This window comes from Geotrypetes seraphini, chromosome 4 (assembly GCF_902459505.1).
Source record: "Geotrypetes seraphini chromosome 4, aGeoSer1.1, whole genome shotgun sequence".
NCBI lineage: Eukaryota > Metazoa > Chordata > Amphibia > Gymnophiona > Dermophiidae > Geotrypetes > Geotrypetes seraphini.
The window spans coordinates 212,511,529-212,532,466 of record NC_047087.1 but is presented as its reverse complement, the minus strand read 5'-3'; the positions used below and the strand labels follow the sequence as shown (position 1 = coordinate 212,532,466).

The 20,938-nt window shown below is 42.9% G+C and overlaps 1 protein-coding gene across 1 annotated transcript in view; it reads right to left on the bottom strand.

The window, feature by feature from the left end:
• OGDHL (oxoglutarate dehydrogenase like) overlaps window positions 1–20,938 on the bottom strand; it is a 297,827-nt gene that overhangs the window by 126,490 nt on the left and 150,399 nt on the right. Inside the window, 3 exon segments of the mRNA XM_033942954.1 lie at window positions 2,631–2,733; window positions 11,189–11,341; window positions 16,734–16,913. Of these exon segments, the coding sequence (XP_033798845.1) occupies window positions 2,631–2,733; window positions 11,189–11,341; window positions 16,734–16,913 (436 nt within the window).

The window sequence follows — 20,938 nt, the reverse complement described above, 5'->3', positions numbered from 1 at the left end:
AATATTATCCAGAGTCCTGGAGTAAATGCATCTGGTCAGACCACTACATTGGCAAGTTCAACCTACACTGGCAAAAACAGAGTACACAACAAAAACACAAAAGCGACAACACGAAAACAATAACCAGCCGTGGCTTTATAAACCCTACCGACTTCTGGGCTCACTACGAGCTACGTCCCATAACCAAAGAAATTCAGGACTTCCCTACAAGTTGGGAAAATTACAGCAAAGAACTTCTAGACCAAATAGCCCCATACCAAACATACAAAAAGAAAAATATACCACCAAATGAATGGTTTGACTGTGAACTACTAACCACCAAACAGGAACTAAGAAAATTGGAGAGAATCTGGCAAGAAACAAACAGTGAGTCAGACAAGACAAGCTGGAAACAAAAACTTAAAATATACAAAAATCTGATTAAAAAAAAATGCACTAAGCACTATGCAAAAAAAATTGGTACTTCAAAAATAAACAGTAAAGAATTGTTCAAACTGGTAAAAACACTAACCGATACAACACAAATCCTGAAAAAGGACAATGAGCGCACTCCATCAGCACAAACCCTTGCCAACTTTTTAAAAAATAAAATCGCTGATCTAAGAGCAACCCTACCCACAACCACAACAAATACACCTCACTACCTCGAACCCCATGACCAAGACTCCAGAGTAGACATGATGTGGGACCACTTCGAATACCCAAACTGGCAACAGTTCCTAAATTTATTCAACAATTACACCAAATCTAACTGTCTACTTGACGCATGTCCCCCCCAAATCATGACAGTTGCCCCACCAGACTTCAAAAAGGAACTATTTGCATGGCTAACAACTGCCCTTACAAGCGGAACACTAAACAAGAAAATGGGACACTTACCAATCACTCCCATCCCTAAAGATCAGAAAACCTCTACAGCACTGATATCCAATTTCAGACCCATAGCAAGCATTCCCCTTTTCACAAAGATACAGGAAGGATTGGTCAATCTTCAACTAGTAAATTACCTAGACAAATTTAACATCCTTAGTGAACACCAATCAGAATTCAGGAAAGGATACAACACAGAAACTGTCTTAGCCTCCTTACTGAACCACCTTTATGATCTCTTTAGCAAAGGCAAAAGCGCACTGATCCTACAACTTGACCTCAGCAGTGCATTCGATCTGGTAGACCATGAGATCATGCTACTGTGCCTTGATGTAGTGGGAATCTCTGGAAAGGTAAAGAAATGGTTCCAAGAATTCCTAACTAACAGATCCTACCGAGTAATCAGCAATGGAAATTACTCCAACCCATTGAAAAACCCGTAGGGTGTGCCTCAAGGCTCCCCCCTATCGCCCACCTTATTCAATATCTATATCGCCTCCTTAGGTCACCTCCTACAAAAACTAAACTTAGAGCACTACATATACACAGACGACATATCCATTCTAATCCCCTTAAACGACATCACAAATGAAATTTTAGACAACCTCAAAAACATAATGACAGAAATCGAAAAATGGACCACCAATTTTAAACTGAAACTAAACGCAGAGAAAACAAAAGTCTTTCTGGCAAGCCCTAATGACAAAATTACAAGAACATCGATAAAAATAAACAATCAGGAATACCCAATATCCAAAACCATAAAAATACTCGGTATCACTCTAGACACACACCTAACCATGACTGACCACACAAACTTACTAGTGAAAAAATTCTTCTTCACGCTATGGAAACTAAGGACCATTAAAAAATACTTCGACCCAACATCCTTCAGGTTGCTGGTGCAATCGCTGATCCTATCCATTCTTGACTATTGCAACATCATATACCTGGGTATCCCTCAAAAAACAGTTAAAAAACTGAGATTAGTACAAAACACCGCCGTTCGCCTAATCTTTGGACTAAGAAAAAATTACCACATTAACCCCTACTATAAAAAACTGCACTGGCTACCAATAGAAGCGCAAATACTATTCAAATTTGCCTGCACCTGCTTCAAACAAGTCTGGGGACTAGCACCTTCATACCTGCAAACTCACTTCATCCTACACAACCCCACACGAACAACCAGAAACAAAAACTTCTTTGCATACCCAAAGATCACGGGATGTAGATACAAATCCTTCCAAGCGAACAGACAGCAAGTCTGGCTGAGAAACTACATAAATGAACCCAATCCGACTTATAATGCATTCCGAAAATCAATTAAAACCGCCCTATTCGCCAAATTCATTGACTAAAACTGTCCTCTCCCTCACTAGGATTTCCCCTCTGTAAACGTCTTTTCCTTCCCTCAAGAAGATCCTTTATTGTATTCTTTATCCATAGAACTCCAATTAGTATATAAGCTTTCTATTTAGACTTATTGTATTGTATTAAGACTTACTGTATTGTATTCAGACTTATTGCTATTCGCTGACTGTCCAGCCTTCTTTCAATGTGAACCGCCTAGAAGTCGCCTGACTATGGCGGTATAGAAAAATAAAGTTATTATTATTATTATTACAAAGAAGGGTACAGGGAAATCATCTTATCCTTCAAGAAGGTGCTATAATTAAAAAAAACTGGATCATACAGGACCATACCTCTACAAAGAAACATTTTCATTATTCCCTACATAAGAAAGATGTAGTTTTTACCTGGCCAAGGTGAATCTAGCCAATGCTTGATATGAAGGATTTTCTCATCCTTGGATCGGTTATATGCTTCTTCACAAATTTTATCATATTTTGCAATTTCTTCCTACAGGATAATATCAAAGACAAATGCCACAACATTTTGGGCTAAGGGACAAAAAAAACAAAAAAATCATACTTCTTGCTAAGAAGTCTAACTGATTTTTTAAAATACTGACTTTTATACCAACTCCTATCAACAAGAGAAAGAGGAGGACTGGGCTCCTACAAAGGCGTCCTATACAGAATCAGGCCTACACCCACCTAAACTAATCCTGATTCTGTAACTGATCTCCATGTTACAGACGCCAGTTACAGAACCGGGTTACTTTAGACGCGTCTGCTATACTTAATCGTGGCACGGGATCTCCCTGCCGTGATTAGTACAGCGGCCACCAGTCTCCCCCTCCCCTCCCCCTAAACCAGTATGTCTCAAACTTTTTCAAGCAGGGACACACCAAAGGTAGTGGCCACTGTTTGAGGCTACCAGAAGTGCGCAGACGTTGCCATGATGACATCACGCATATGCATGACATCATCCCGTCAACATCTACACATGTGCAGAGGCCTTCCAGATGGGCCCTGAGATGCCAGAAGGGGGTGCCAGCAGGGAAGAGGGCTGGAGAGAAGGAGAGGCACTAGCATTAGCTGATTGCCTACAGCAGTGTTTCTCAACTACTTCAAGCTAAGTACTCACTAAGTCTAACAAATATCAACTGAGTACCCCAATCACAGACCTCCCTAGGTCCACCCAAGCTCTGTCCCAGATCTCATCCCCTTTACTAACTGTAATGCAATTTTTTCCATTCATTTTTCACAAAATACACAGCAGATATAAATTCTCATAACTGACACATTTCAATCACTATATTGAAAATAAAATCATTTTACCTACCAGCGATCCTCTGCAGGCTGCTGTAATTAGCTTTAAAGGTGAGACTAGGAGGCGGCCAGGGGGGAAGTTGGAGGACGCTAGACAGAAGGGGGAAACATGCAAGCCTTTGGCGAATCGGACAGCACTGGCGCCGTACTGCGTAGGGAAGTCAGCTGGCAGGTGCTTCTCTTCCTCAGTGTGTCGCGGCACACTTAGAATCTCAGGAGGCACACTAGTATGCACCGGCACACAGTTTGAGATACACTGCCCTAAATGAACGAGACAGGAGGGATCCCAATCCCTCCTGATGAAAGACCCACCCCACCCCCCTCAACGATCACAGCAGGAGGGTGCCCAACCCCTTCTACCAGTAGGCCCCCACCATTTCCTAAAGATCGCCGGCAGGATGGTGCCCAATCCCTCCTGCCGGACTCACCCAACAAACCCCCAGTCCCAGTCCCCCCCAACGAAACAGCCACCCCCCTCCTCCTGGCCTACATTGTAAGCATCTCTTGTCTACTAGGGAGACGCGTAGGGCCGCCTAGGTTCTTCCTAAGGCTTCGGCCTAGCTTTAGGCGAGCTTAGGCGGGCCTCCCTAGGCTCCTGGAGGCGCCTTCAACATAGGTAGTCTGCCTGGGGAGCATTTTTTTAAAAAACATGCATCTGGATTGACTGATTAGAAAGCTGTAGGACACCTACAGCTGCCTACAATCAGGACGCAGTTTACAAAATCTGGGCCTAAAAGTCTACATTTTTGTGTCTTCTCTTTGGACACTAACCATTTAATTTGCAGCCTAATTTGAAAGCCCCTGAAGGTCTGGGCATTCTAGCTAATCCCTTTTATACTTTATTTATTTGAAATTAGCTCATTCCTTTTCAGTAGCAGTTCAGTAGAAGTTCAAGTACAGAAGCTAGTTCCCTGTATCTGGAAGCCTTGCAATCTATGAGTTTGGACTTGAGGAAATGGGGTATTAAGTACTTGCTCAAAGTCACAGAAATGACATTAGGACTTGAATCATAAGTTCCCTGGTTTTTAGTATATTGCTCTAATCACTAGGCTACTACTCTTGCTAATACCCTCTTGTGGCTCAGCAAAGACAACAGAAAATTGGTGGCAAGAATTCAATACTGCAGTCACAGAATTTACACTTGTGAGTCCTAATCTGCAAGAAAATTGTGTCTTAAAAACTTGGGAACAGGAGAGATTGTGAGTTAAACAGATTAATTCTGTATTTAAGTTAGAAAGCAGGGTAGCTGACAAACTCTCAGGTCAGTATTCAAAGGGAAATATTCAGGTAATTGCCACCATTATCTGCATACTTCCTTAGCTGAAGCATTTGGGGATATTCTCATAGCACCATTGAAAAGGTAGCCAATGTAGGTGTTAAGAATCAGTGTAATATGACCATAATGAGGGCATCCCGAAATAAGTCTAGTAGCCACATTTTGCACAATCTGTACAACTCTTAGGTTTTGGGGGGGTAAACCTACTAATAGTCAAAAATGGATATAAATAAGCCTGCACTACCATTTGAAAATTGATAGGGCTCAACAATTCTTTCAAAGGACATATCAATTTCAATTTCCAAAATATTTTCTGAATCAGTTAATAGGTCCTTCTTGAGTCTGGGCTAATTTATCCATACTTCTCTTACCGTGTTTCCCCCATTATAGGACCTCCTCCTTTAGTAAGACACCCCGCTTTTTTTTCCCACCTGGGAAATATAAGGCCCCCCCCCCCCCGAAAATAAGGCACTATTTGGCAAGCATGTCTTGGCGATCCAGAGTACTGGCACAGTACCGTATGCGTGGTCACACAACTTCCTGCTTCCGCTGTCCAGGAAAACAAGCCCAGGAACAGCCTCTGTACACCGAGGCCCTGATTCTCCAAAACTGCGTCCCGATTTTAGGCAGCTGTAGACGTCCTACAGCTGTCTAATCAGCCAATCGGGATGCACGTTTTTTTAAAAAAAATGCTCCCCAGGCAGGCCGCCCGGGAGAGGCGTCCTATACTAAACGCCGATTCTGTAACCGGCATCTTTAGAGAATCGGGTTAAATTAGACGCGGCCGCTATACTTATGGCAGCAAGGTATCTCCCTGCTGCAATATGTATAACGGCCGCGGTTGTTGCGGCCGCCTGTCCCATCACCGACAGGAGAATGCCTAACTCCTCCTGTCGGAACCCCGAGCCCCCTCCCCCCCAAACTCGTAATCGCCAACAGGAGGATGCCCAACTCCTCCTGTCGGAACCCCGGACCCCCCTCCCCCCCCAAACTCGTAATCGCCGACAGGAGGATGCCCAACTCCTCCTGTCGGTACCCCGGACCCCCCTCCCCCCCAAACTCGTAATCGCCGACAGGAGGATGCCCAACTCCTCCTGTCGGAACCCCGGAACCCCCTCCCCCCCAAACTCGTAATCGCCGACAGGAGGATGCCCAACTCCTCCTGCCGGAAAGCCCAACGACCCCCCGCCCCAACTAATCTCCCTCCCCCAACTAACCTTTCAATGTTGGTCAGCTGGATGGGTCTTGCTGCCGTCCAGCCGACGGGTCTGCCTCGTGGAAATGAGACGGCACGCCCCTTCCCGGCCCATCCCCGCTAAATCTAAGGCCTGATTGGCCCAGGCTGTAGAAGCCTGGACCAATCAGGCCTTAGGCATAGCGGGTCCGCCCATCCCCACTAATCCTAAGGCCTGATTGGCCAAGGTGCCTAGCCTGGGCAAATCAGACCTTAGATTTAGCGGGGATGGGCCGGGAAGGGGCGTGCCGTCTCATTTCCACGAGGCAGACCCGTCGGCTGGACGGCAGCAAGACCCGTCCAGCTGACCAACATTGAAAGGTTAGTTGGGGGAGGGAGATTAGTTGGGGCGGGGGGTCGTTGGGCTTTCCGGCAGGAGGAGTTGGGCATCCTCCTGTCGGCGATTACGAGTTTGGGGGGGAGGGGGTTCCGGGGTTCCGACAGGAGGAGTTGGGCATCCTCCTGTCGGCGATTACGAGTTTGGGGGAAGAGGGGGTTCCGGGGTTCCGACAGGAGGAGTTGGGCATCCTCCTGTCGGCGATTACGAGTTTGGGGGGGGAGGGGGTTCCGGGGTTCCGACAGGAGGAGTTGGGCATTCTCATGTCGGCGATTACGAGTTTGGGGGGGGGGGGGGTGTCCGGGGTTCCGACAGGAGGAGTTGGGCATCCTCTTGTCGGCGATTACGAGTTTGGGGGGGAGGGGGCTCGGGGTTCCGACAGGAGGAGTTAGGCATTCTCCTGTCGGTGATGGGACAGGCGGCCGCAACAACCGCGGCCGCTATACATATTGTAGCAGGGAGATCCCTTGCTGCCATAAGTATAGCAGCCGCGTCTAATTTAACCCGATTCTCTAAAGACGCCGGTTACAGAATCGGCGTTTAGTATAGGACGCCTCTCCCGGGCGGCCTGCCTGGGGAGCATTTTTTTAAAAAAAACGTGCATCCCGATTGGCTGATTAGACAGCTGTAGGACATCTACAGCTGCCTAAAATCGGGACGCACTTTTGGAGAATCAGGGCCTTAAATGTTTTTCTGGTTTGTGATACAGTTTTTTCTGGTTTGTGATACAGCTTTTCTGGTTTGTGATGACCTGTACCATATACAGGTAATAAATGTCTTTTTTTCAGCAATAAATGTGTACTGTATTCTTCTTCATGGAAAAATAAGACATCCCCCTGAAAATAAGACCTTGTGCATATTTTGGAGTTTTTAAAAATATAAGACAGTGTCATATATTCGGGGAAACAGGGTAACTGTAGCAATATCTTTAGTTGATACATTTAAGAAATCATTGAGTCTTACCAGTGCAGATCAAATAGTCACTAGGGAAATATTCAACAACCTCAGCAAGGGGATGAAAGCAACCTCAGATCCTAATTCTGCTATTGGACTCTCAACAATCTTCTCCTCAGTTATTCAGAGTAGTAAAGACGCAGGGGGATTGAGATGATCTGCAATGTGATATAATCAGGCTCGAGGAATGGGCATCAACATGGCAGATGAGGTTCAACATGGATAAATGTAAAGTGATGCATGTCGGTAACAAAAATCTCCAGCACGAATACAGGATATCCAGGGTGGAACTTGGAGAGACCTCCCAGGAAAGGGACTTGGGAGTTCTGATCGACAAGTCGATGAAGCCGTCCACACAATGTGCGGTGGCGATGAAAAGGGCAAACAGAATGCTAGGAATAATAAAGAAGGGGATCACAAACAGATTGGAGAAGGTTATCATGCCGCTGTACCGGGCCATGGTGTGCCCTCACTTGGAGTACTGCGTCCAGCACTGCTGGCCATACATGAAGAAGGACACGGTACTACTTGAAAGGGTCCAGAGAAAAGCAACTAAGATGGTTAAGGGGTTGGAGGAGCTGCCATACAGCTAAAGATTAGATAAACTGGGCCTCTTCTCCCTCGAACAGAGGACATTGAGAGGGGACAATTTTCAGTGTTCCCGCTAAGCTGCGCTGGCGTGCGCTGGCGCACAAAATATTAGGTCGCAGCGCACAAGTTTCTCGTCACAGCGCAGGACCGGCAAGATTGACTCATTTGAACTTCTGCAAGATCAGCATCGGAAGCGTGCGCTGGGCCGGAGAGATCTTGGGGAGCCTCCGACAGTGGCTTTCTCCCCTCTCTGCAGCTCTCCTTTACTTCCCAGCGCAGCGATTCACGAAGGCAGCCTCGGGGCTTTTGCTGAGTCGCGGCTGCCTCTGATTATGCAACTTCCTCTTTCCTCAGAGGCGGCGCGACACAACAAAGGACCCGAGGCTGCCTTCGTGAATCGCTGCGCTGGGAAGTAAGAAGAGCTGCTGGGAGGGGAGAAAGCCACTATCAGTCTGGGAAGCTGCTGGGCAGGGGAAAAAAGGGACAGCTGCTACTGGAAAGGGAGAAGGAGAGATGCTTCTGGGAGGGGAGGAGGGAAAGGAATCTGGGAAGCTGCTGGGCCAGGAAAAAAAAAGGGACAGCTGCTACTGGAGAGGGAGAAGGAGAAGGAGAGATGCATCTGGGAGGGGAGGAGGGAAAGGAATCTGGGAAGCTGCTGGGCCAGGAAAAAAAAGGACAGCTGCTACTGGAGAGGGAGAAGAAGGAGAGATGCTTCTGGGAGGGGAGGAGGGAAAGGAATCTGGGAAGCTGCTGGGCAAGGAAAAAAAAGGGACAGCTGCTACTGGAGAGGGAGAAGAAGGAGAGATGCTTCTGGGAGGGGAGGAGGGAAAGGAATCTGGGAAGCTGCTGGGCTAGGAAAAAAAGGGACAGCTGCTACTGGAGAGGGAGAAGGAGACGGAGAGATGCTTCTGGGAGGGGAGGAGGGAAAGGAATCTGGGAAGCTGCTGGGCAAGGAAAAAAAAGGGACAGCTGCTACTGGAGAGGGAGACGGAGAGATGCTGCTGGGAGGGGAGGAAGGGAAGAGAGTTACTGCTGGACAGGAGGCTGGGAGAAAGAAAGAAAGGGGGCAGGCAGGGAAACAGAAGGAAAGAAGAGAAACAGAAAAAAAGAAAGAAAGGTCAGGGAGAGAGGAAGAAAAAGTTGGGGGAGGGAATGAGGTGTGGAGGAGAGAAAGCATACAGGCTGATAGAAGGGAAGAAAGATTGGATGCACAGTCAGAAGAAGAAAGTGCAACCAGAAATCACCAGACAAGGTAGGAAAAATGATTTTATTTTAAATTTAGCAAAGTGGAGGCAGTATTACCACAGTTTTCAAAGGAATTTGCCCAAATAACTTAATAGTTAACTGGGTAAATTCCCAGAGATGAAAACTTCCCTTCACTTACTATGCACAGTTCTGAATTTATATCTGCTGTCTATATTTTACAATATGGTCCCCTTTTACTAAACCTCAATAGTGGTTTTTAGCGCAGGGAGCCTATGAGCGTCAAGAGCAGTGCTGGGCATTCAGCGCAGCTCCCTGCGCTAAAAACTGCTATTGTGGTTTAATAAAAAGGATGGAGGGTATATTTGTCTATTTTTGTATGCTATAAAAACCAAATACAGAGAGAGACTGAGAGCTGTTGACGAAGAGCTACGTGTGTGTCTTTCTTCCATTCCAGCCAGAATATCAGCTTTGTGTTCAGCCAAACAGGCCCAGGTTTCGCACTGAATAAAGTATTTTATAATTTTTATAATTTTTATTTCATAATAAAGTAATTATAAAATACTTTCTTTGTGTTTATTTGATTCCTATTCAAGAGAATTACTTTATATATAGTCAATATAGGCAGAGAGTTAAATTTTTTAACATTTTCTAATGGTGGTGTGCCTCGTGATTTTTTTCATGAAACAAGTGTGCCTTTGCCCAAAAAAGGTTGAAAAACACTGGTCTAGAAATTGAAAGCATCAAACGTATTGTCTTCTGGACTGTTTTTAATTTACAGTTTACACATATGGATGTAACAGACATAACTACATTTGTTGTAAAACATTTATTAAGATATCATTTCATCCCTACAATTTCTGTGTTCTTAAAAATATTATTTAACGTTATTTAATTTAGCGTGTAGGCCTAAAATTCCTTTGAATACCTCGTCCTCATGTATCAGCAACTTTGACAACATATTTATTTGGCTCATAACTTGCTGGCGCCCGATATTTTTAGCTCACAGTGAAAAAAGTTTGCTCACAACACCCGCCCGCTTAGAGGGAACACTGATACATGATCGAAACATTCAAGGTACTGAAGGGGATAGACTTAGTAGATAAGGACAGATTGTTCACCCTCTCCAAGGTAGGGAGAATGAGAGAGCACTCTCTAAAGTTGAAAGGGGATAGATTCCGTACAAACGTAAGGAAGTTCTTCTTCACCCAGAGAGTGGAGTCTGTCATAGGGGAAAACACCCTCCAGGGATTCAAGACAAAGTTAGACAAGTTCCTGCTGAACAAGAACATGCGCTGGTAGGGTTAGTCTCGGTTAGGGCGCTGGTCTTTGACCAGAGGGCCACGGCGTGAGCGAACTGCTGGGCATGATGGACCACTGGTCTGACCCAGCAGCAGCAATTCTTATGTTCTTATGAGATACGAGAAGCAGGTAGGAAAGGGAGTGGCTGGAGTCTGGCAGGTTTAGGTGTGGGGTGGGAGAGGTGGCAAGCAGAGTTGCAGGGCTGGTTAGGTGAGGGTTCAGACAGGGACATAGACAGACAGGCAATATAGCACTCAGCAACTCTCTAATAGTACAAACAAATGCTCACTTTTTGTTCTCTAGTCTCCAACACAACCAAATCACTAGTATATCAAAAGACAATTTGCTCCTCACCTTATTCGCTTTGAAAGCATGTATAAATCTGGCCTTGTTTCAGGATGCCCAAATGAATCATTTTGCTATCTGTTATGGTGAAAGAACGTACATCCCCTAACGCCACACATGTCACGCCTCCATCATGTCTATAGAATGTCCACTTTGCAGATGTCTTGATTTTGGTGAATAGCATTGTGCAACTTTTTAAAATTTTATTTTGATTATATGCTTTGGACATTTTGCTGGCAGATATCCATTCATCTCCCATAACTTCATACAGGTTAAGTTATCCTTATAAATTTAGATGTATATACTCAGTTGGCATCTACTTAATATTATCCTCAAGATATCAGTAATCTAGGAAAATAATCCACATGCATTAGCTTATCTTTTCTTACGTAGAGTACCTCAAACTCCTGCAGGGTAACAGTCCCTTCTGTTATCAGCTTATCAGCATACTTCTTCAGTACTGGCACCTGCTGCCGAATCTGCTTGTACATCAATGGCTGGGTAAACATAGGTTCATCCATTTCATTGTGGCCACTCCGGCGATAGCAGACCTAGAAGCATACACATTTATGTCCAGCAATCAAAACTAACAACAAAAGAGGAAACAGCATGAAGCAAACTTGGAGATTTCAACTAAATTAAGTCTCCAATGCCTCACTAGCATCTGCCTTGGACAGCACAAGAAGGAGTATAGCTACATAAGATGTAGAGAGAAAATAGCATTTTACTGACCTGAAGCAAAACAGGAAGAAAAAGTATTTTTTAAAAAAGCAAAAAAGTGATGATTGAGCAGAAAGGGGTTAAGTGACATACACAAGGACTAAAACCAGATGCACATACTATATAAGAACCTACCTATTCACTCCAGCTCTGTCTGAGATAATTTCCATGCAGTGTACATTTATACACACAAGTGCTAGTGTTCTACAAGTTGCCCACAAAAACACTCCTTGATTTTAAATGATTACAAAATCAAAACTTATTGGAATATGTTTATAAATAAGATGACAGCAAATACAAGTCCCAAAAAGCACGGTTAGCATGATCTTACACAATCGCTTGCACTTTCACCCTTATAAGCTGCAATTGGTGCAGAAGTTACAACCTTCAGACAATGCAACATGACAAATGGCCCCCAAGATCACCAGACATTATTGTTTATGACTTTTTCCTTTGGGGGTACGTGAAAGACAGAGTGTAGTACCTCCACTACCCACAACTATGGATGATCTGCTGGAAAGATCACTGAAGCAATATATGCGATCACACCGGATATGCTTCAGAGAGTCTGGTCCGAGCTCATTTATCGCATCGATATTTGCCAAGTAAACAGGTGGGGCGCATATTGAGTGTATGTAATCAACAGATACCATATGAAACTTTATGAGTTGATGACTGTAGACTCAAAGGTGAAAGAATATTCTAATAAATTTTGGTTTTGAAACCATTTAAAATCAATGAGTGTTTTTGTGGGCACCCTGTAAATATGTACATGTGTAAGGGGGTATATAAATGTGGGTACCTAGATTATAGAACTGCCCTTCACATGCTCATGCTTGGTTAGAAGGTGCATTTCCTGTATAAATCCCATACCCAATTTAAATCTCAAAGACTTCTTTTTAAAACAGCGACTACATCTACAGCATATTTAGGCCCCGAGCATTAATTGAAATAAATCTAATTTGAATCACTAATCTTCACAATCACTGCCACGCCCCATCCCGCACCTTATTCTCTGTACCTGTAATGTTCTGCCCTTCTTCATATATTCACTCCTAATGCTCTTCTCCAACTCCATGAACCCAAGCTCTTCTCTCTCCTTCCCTCTCCCCTCCCCCCCATCTACCTCCATTTCAGGGCCCTTAAAGTGAGTCACAGAACCCAATGAATCACAGCTGTTCTCTCATCTTATGCCACACAGACACCAAGTATATCTAATCTGTTATTTATGCATCGCGCAAAACCTACTGTATATAGGCTCAAGGTGACTTACAGCGAGAAAAGAAAATACATTAGAACACAAGAGGATCAAGGTGAGTAGAGTGGAGAAATTTAGTGAGATATTGTGATAAGAAAACTTAGACATTATAGTTTGAAGTTTTTGCATTGTAGAGGGACATTTCTATGTAGGGGAGTATTATTTAAGTCAAAAATCTTTGGTCTGAGCGGAAACAGAAGCATTGTACAGTAGATCTATTGAAGGTATATTGAAGATCTTTATTAGTTGGTGTGTAGTGGCATGGTTGATGGAGGGATTGCAGCTGAAGAAGCTGGACTTAGTTTCATGTGAAGTTCAGGTATCGAAAAGAAGGGTTTTCAGTTTCTTCCGAAATGTGATGCAGTTAGGTTCTGTTCTAACAGTTTCTATGAGGTTGTTCCAAGTTTTCACTCCCAAGAAGGTGAGCTTAGACTGGAATATTCGTTTGTACTTGAGATTTTTTGTTGGGGGGAGATTCATTTTTATTCTGTTAAGATTTCTGCGTGAGGTAGACCATGCTGTGGAGAATAGGTGAATAAGTGGTGCAGCTGAGTTTTCATAGAGTATGCGCTTTATAATGCAAGATGTTTTGAATTTTATTTGGGATGGGTAGCCAGTGAAGTTGTTTGAGATAAGCGGAGAACGAGTCATATCTTTTCAGTTTGAATATGAGTCTTATAGCAGTGTTTTGAATGAGCTGCATTTTGTCGACAAGGGTGGGGTTGATTCCAATGTAGGCGGAATTAAAGTAATCCAGCTGGGGCAGGATGATCATCTGCATGATTAAGGCAAAATGGTGTTGATGAAAATATGGTCTGATGAGTCTTAGTTGTCTCATGGTGAAGAGGGTTTCGCCAGCGGTGGGAGAATTCTCCAAAATCCAGGATACAGCCCAGGATTTTGGAGGATTTGTCTACTGGGAGGGTGTTGCCAGACTGTAGAGTGATGCTTGTCGGTGCTGCTGTTGGGCGGTATGAAAGTAAAGAATTGTGGTTTTAGAAGCATTTAGCTTCAGTTTGCAGGTTGTTACCCAGGTTTGAATTCTTTCTATGTAATTTGAGATTTTTTGGATCGTGTCAGTTTGGTTGTTGGTTATAGGGATGAGGAGAATAATGTCATCCGCATACAACATAATGCTATCATCAGCAAATTTGATGTCTCCAAGCGAGCTCATGAACAGGTCAAATAGGATAGGGGAGAGCAGGGAGCCTTGTGAAACTCCACAGAAGGCCTTCTAGCTGTTGGAGAGGACCCCCATCCTTTTTGACGATGTATTCTCTGTTCTGGAGAAAGTCAGTGAACCAGCTTAATACAGTATCTGTCACTCCTATCTCAGAAAGTTTCATTAGGAGAAGGTGGTGGTCAACAGAGTCAAAGAAGGTGGAAATGTCGAATTGAGGAAGTATTGCCTATTGGCCCATACTTAGTAACGGTTTAATTTTAGTGATCAGGGTGAGGATGAGAAGTTCTATGCTGTACTGCTGTCAGAATCCGAATTGGGAAGGGTCCATGTCACAGAAGTCTACAATGCCCTCTATACCATCCAAATTAGCTTTCTCATTCTCTTATCTCCAGTTTGTTATTATGAGTTGTAAAGGTCTTATTTATTATACTATTCCACATCAGATCATGCTGTTCTCGCAAATTCTAAAACTTGTACTTGCTTTCCCTGAATGTATTACTACCAGACTACTTTCTCACCTCTCAACTTAACCCTGTCTCCTTCCTACCTTTTATTGCTATCTCTTGCTCCCTACTATATATTTTTGGTCTCTGGTTTCATTGCTTTCCTAGCATGACTGTAGTTCCTTTCACTCTCTTGTAATTTTACTGGATTGTAAACTGCTTTGCTAGTGTTTTGTAAAAGGTGGTATATAAAGAGTAATAAAACATAAAACAGAGTTTTTGGTCACACTACCACAGGCAGGACTGGCCACAGTAAACCAAATTCTCTGTGGGGAGAAACAACGTCAGATGGGAACCACTGATGGACCTCTGGAAGGTGCCAATGCTACCACTGCACGTCAAATTGGGCCCAATAAAACAACTTGTCAGAACTCTAGATAAGGAGTCAGCAGCCTTCAAGTACCTTTGAGACATCTTCCCTAATCTGTCAGAGGCAAAAGTCAAAGCTGGTGTCTTCGCTGGATCACATATAAAGGACATAAGAATAGCCTTACTGTAACAGACCAATGATCAATCTTGCCCAGTATCCCATCTTCATGGTGGCCAATCCAAGTCACAAGTACCTGGCAAAAACCAAAACAATAGCAACATTCCATGCTACCAATCCAGGGCAAGCAGTGGTTTCCTCCATGTCTGTCTCAATAGCAGACTATGGACTTTTCCTCTGGGAACTTGTCTATACCTTTTTTAAAAACCAGCTACATTAACTGCTCTTACCACATCTTCTGGCAATGTGTTCCAGAGCTTAACTATTCTCTGCATAAAAAAATATTTCCTCCTGTAACTTCATCGAGTGTCCCCCCTAGTCTTTGTAATTTTTGATGGAGTAAAATATCAATCCATTTGTACCTGTTCTACACCACTGAGGATTTTGTAGATTTCAATCATATCTCCCCCTTAGCCGTCTGTTTTCCAAACTGACGAGCCCTAACCTCTTTAATCTGTCCTCATACGAGAGGAGTTCCATCCCTTTCCTAGTTCAGCTATATACTTTTTTGAGATAATGCGACCAGGTCTCAATGCAATACTCAAGGTGAGGTTGCACCATGGAGCAATATGTAGGCATTATAACATTCGTAGTCTTATTTACCATCCCTTTTCTAATAATTCCTAGCATCTTATTTGCTTTACAGGCCACCACCAAACATTGAGTAGAAGGTTTCAGCGTATTGTCTACAATGACACCCAGATCTTTTTCTTGGGCACTAACCCCCAAGGTGGACCCTAGCATCTGGTAACTATGATTTGGGTTATTCTTCTCAATGTGCAAGGAATTTCACAAGAAGATAACTAGGAAGGAGAACGTGGCTTGGAACAGCGTTGTCGCAGTGGTTCAGGACTTCCTGGGCAATCATAAGGCCAAAAATTACATGAAGTTGGTTGAGAATTTGGTGAAGAATTACAGTAAAATGGGCTGTAGGATGTCTCTCAAAGTCCATGTTCTTGATGCTCATCTTGAGATATTCGAAGAGAACATGAGGGCACACTCAGAGGAGCAAGCTAAGCACTTCCACCAGGATATACTAGGCTTCAAACGATGCTACCAAGGATAATATACATCTGGGGGCTGCTTCATGAAAGCGACTTACACTATAATTGCAAATCTCAAAAAGCTACTCACTTGATCATCTTTGTACAACTTAGTTTGAATGAATGAATGAGACTTATCTTTGATTTTATGGATTCCTTTTCTAACTTTTTAATTTTGTTTTAATATGCATACCACCTAGTCCAATTGAAAGGCGATATAGCAAGTCTTTTAAATAAAAATAAATACATGTTAATTGTGATTCATATGTTGCTTTTTATGACTTTATAAGAATGAAAAGGTTAAAATTTGGCATTTTCACTTTTTAAATACCCTAGTCACAAAAGCAAAGTTTTATGGAAATAACACTTTTTATGGTATGAGCATTTAAGAAATTACATTTACTGCCCAGGAACAAAATCCCTGTTACAATTTCTCCATAAACCTATCCTTCAACATCTGCAGCCTAAGTGCCAGGCTTTCACCATCTCCATGGAATATGAACTCTTATTCACATAAATCTTTGTTGGGCTATTTTATATATTATGTGCAGTTTTATATCACACCAAATACTTAAAGAATCAGATTATATCCTTAACAGCTATTCCTGAAACGGTGATGCTATATTTTTGCTTCTTAGCTTCTGTGTTTCCAAAATAAATAATGTTCAATATTCCTAGTCTTCTTGGACAATGGCAAAAAGTGCAGAACCACAGGGTATCAGATTTAACTTTTTCTAATCCATACTTACCAAATCTATCACCACATCTTTTTGGAAGGTATTTCTCCATTCTGCAGCCACATTACATACATACATAACTGCTTCAGGGTCATCAGCATTCACATGAAATATAGGTGCATTGACCACACGAGCAACATCGGTGGGGTATGGTGAAGATCGTGCCATTCGGGGATCTGTGGTGAAGCCAATCTGAAAACCACACAGTACAATTAACATTTTACTGCACATTGATTTTCTGCTTTATTTTTCCATGTATCTTATCTAGGTAGCCCTTCATACTATGGGGCCCATAATCAAAAAACATAGACGTCCAAAAAGCATCCTAAATCAGCTCTTGGACATCCTAATCACCAGGACTTCCAAGTGCCAAGTGAGGTGTTCCAGCCTCTGTACGTTCAGAGCACAAGATGGGAATGGTGGAGGCATATTATGGGCGGGTTTTAGGCAGTGTCAAGGGCAGGTCAGACATGCACGTCTTGCAGCGAAAATCAAACATTTTGCAAGACATAAGAACATAAGAATTGCCTCTGCTGGGTCAGACCAGTGGTCCATCGTACCCAGCAGTCCGCTCACGCGGTGGCCTTTAGGTCAAAGACAAGTGCCCTAAATGAGGCTAGTCTTACCTGCGTAAGTTCTGGTTCAGCAGGAACTACTCTAATTTTGTCTTGAATCCCTGGAGGGTGTTTTTCCCTATAACTGCCTCCAGAAAAGCGTTCCAGTTTCTAACCACTCTCTGGGTGAAGAAGAACTTCCTTACATTTGTACGGAATCTATCCCCTTTTAACTTTAAAGAGTGCCCTCTCGTTCTCTCTACCTTGGAGAGGGTGAAAAACTTGTCTTTATCTACTAAGTCTATTCCCTTCATTATCTTAAATGTTTTGATCATGTTCCCTCTCAGTCTCCTCTTTTCAAGGGAGTAGAGGCCAAGTTTCTCCAATCTCTCACTGTTCGGCAACTCCTCCAACCCCTTAACCATTTTAGTCGCTCTTTTCTGGACCCTTTCGAGTAGTACTGTGTCCTTCTTCATGTACGGCGACCAGTGCTGGATGCAGTATTCCAGGTGAGGGAGTACCATGGCCCGGTACAGCGGCATGATAACCTTCTCCAATCTGGACAGAACTTATACATTTGGAACTAGATCTGTTTTGGAAGGGTCTATGCCACAAGGTGCCAAAACTGACCAGATGGCCATTGCTCTGTTGTCATGTCTGGGTGGCCAGTACATTACAGAACTGGCCCTCCCATATCCAAATGGTCTTGTTCTGGGCATTTGGGACTTGGGACGAAATTTGGGTTGAAAATGTGGTATAAAGATAGATGTCCTGGCGTTCTGGGCATCCCAATGGCCTGGACATCCAGATAGAAGATTTTTTAAAACAATTATTTCTAGACATATTGTGGTTTGCCTTTCAAAAATAGGCATTTTCGTACTGCCGACTTTGGACATCTAGTGCCATACATCCAAATTGGATTTAGATGTATGTTTTGAAAATGCCTCTCCACATTTATTTAAAAATTTGATATACCACACACCCTTGATGGATCAGAGCAGTTTAAAATAAGTAATCTATAATAATTATCACAGAAAAGAACTCCATTCATTCTAGCACTCCTCTCTTGCACTCATACCTCACATCCTACAAAGCAGTTATTTAACAGTTGTTATCTGGGGACAGCAGGCAGATATTCTCACATGTGGCTGACATCAACAATGGAGCCCAGTACAGGCAGTGTAAAAGTGTACTGTCACTTTAAGCTTTAGAAAGGTTTAAGACTGCCTGTACTGCTCATGCACAAGTGCCTTCCCACCCAACACCAGCTCATGAGGTCGTCAGTTCTATATCCAAGTGAAGAAGCCAACCAGGGCAGGTGGGTGGGATGTGATAATATCTGCCTGCTGTCCCCGGATAACACCTGAGAATGGGATGGAGGGTGCGTTGGTCTCTAATAAAACACAAATAGAAAGGTCTCCACTCAAGAGGCATAGATATATATATTGTCCTATTCGAACAGGTGGAGCAAGGGAAGAAAAAGAAATGATAATAATAAGAAGCATACAATCTGTCCTCTAAGAGAGGAAAGGGTATGAAAGTAAGAATAGCAACATGTAGTGAGGCTCTAACAAGTTGAGACTACCTCAAAATGGCAAGTGAGTATGAGTTTGATGAGGAAGATGCCAGAAGGACAGAAGGAGAAAGTAGAAAGGGTAAGAGAAAAAAGTGCCCAATGAGAAAATCCCCAAAAGCTATTCGTTTCCTCTTGAGAAGACATGAAATGAGAGGAAAAAATTGGAAAAAGAAAGAAAGGATGGGTCCCATTAAATAGACTAATGTTGTAGGAAGAAACTGGGAACAAAAGCATAGAAAAAGAAAGAAATTCTGTACTATGGTGTTAGCAGAAAACTGAAAAGAAAGACTATCTGACTGAAGATTAAGTCATATATGAACAGTTCTACCAGGAGGCTGTGTGAGAGCTCTGGAATGTCTTGTAAGGAGAACAGAGCTAATGGAATAAAACAGAGGAGAAGCAGTTCTTTTCATTATATGTTGAAAATAAACAAAGGAGAACTAGTTGAGAGGGGACTGAATCAACAATAAACTGGAAAAAGACAGCATGAAATGCTGCCGCTAAAACAGTAAGGTTTGAAAATTTTAGAGAGCAGAATATGTGAATTTTGGAAACTTAGGTGAAAGTTCAAGCTGAATTTGAACCCAGGTCTTCACACTGTCAAGCAGTCCTGTTAACCCTTAGGATACCTCACTTCTTTGAAACATTGGGTTACAGACTGTACTGAGAGAAACAGAGCTCAGCCGTCATAATGCTAATGAGGAGAAATAGGACCTTTTCACATTGAAAGAACCGGTAGGAAAGGTGCAATGAAGAAAGTAACCAAAATTGTGGCTGCAATCAGAAGAGGAATAAAGCCAGAAAGAAATATAGTCCAATGGAAGGAATGTCCAGAGTGACCAGATGGCTGGAAAATTAGTTATGAAGATAATGAGACAGAAAAAGGCATAGCCCTTGGGATGAGAAAAATTAGGTATGTACCAGAAGTGACCTGGAACCTGAACCTTTGTTTGAGATTTGATCCCAATACCAGAACTGTATGTCTGAATGAAGTTTTTTGGAAACAGAAAGAGGCAGGGGAAGCTCAGAGTCCAAACTCGCAAACCAAGGTGCTGAGGTTGGAATCCTCAGTATTGCACTAAATTGTCATTATGTGCTCGTGCATTAGAGGTGCTGCGGAAATGGCTGTGTAGAAGTGAGAGAGGAGGTCAAAGCCACTAAATGCTTGAGTACTTGAATAAATTAATATAAAACGTTCTGAGCTCCCTTGGGAGAACGGTATAGAAAATTGAATAAATAAATAAAGAATGTAGGTGGCTGAGAACAATTTGAAAAGTTATAAAAAGCTGACAATCGTAAGGGAAATTTAAATGCTACTAGGAGTAGAGCTTGAATCCATGGGAGCACATACCTATGAGATGAGCACCTAAACCATTTTGCCATCATATCGGCTATGGTGAAGTTGTGTCAAAGGAGAAGCTTCTGCCCACGCAAATGCGACTGCAGGGCAGCACAGGCAGGCTTCATCGGCTTCAGTTTATTTTCTAAAGCGCCGCGAAGGTAAGGGGGTGGGGGGAGGGTGATAGATTTCGCCGGAGCTTTAACTGCAGGGATAAGGCCATTCACCACTCCATGGGGTGGTTTCAAGTTTTCAAGTTTCAAGTTTTATTCATTATTTGATTAATCGCCTATCATAACTACTAAGCGATTTACATTTACAGAAAATACATGATAAAATTAACAATAATATAATAAAAATCATTTTAAAAAACTAGACAAATGTGGACAGGAAACATTGGGAAAGAGGGGGAAGAAATACAATTTATAATAGGAAAGGAGGGATCGATAAGGGTAAAAACACAGAATGGATGGGAAAACAAAATATATATAGCTGACTGAAGTGAAAGGGAGTTGTAAAGAGTAATTGGCATTTCAATTAAGAATTGAAAGCGTCTTTAAAAAGAAAACTCTTAAGTTGGCTTTTGAATTTATCGAGGTTTTTCTCCTCCCTTAAATAAAGTGGGAGAGAATTCCATGTTTGCGGTGCTGTGACAGAGAAGATATACTGTCTTCTGGTATTTATGATTTTGAGAGAGGGAATGACCAATAAAAGTTGTTGATTGGATCGTAAAGTTTTTTGAGAGGTG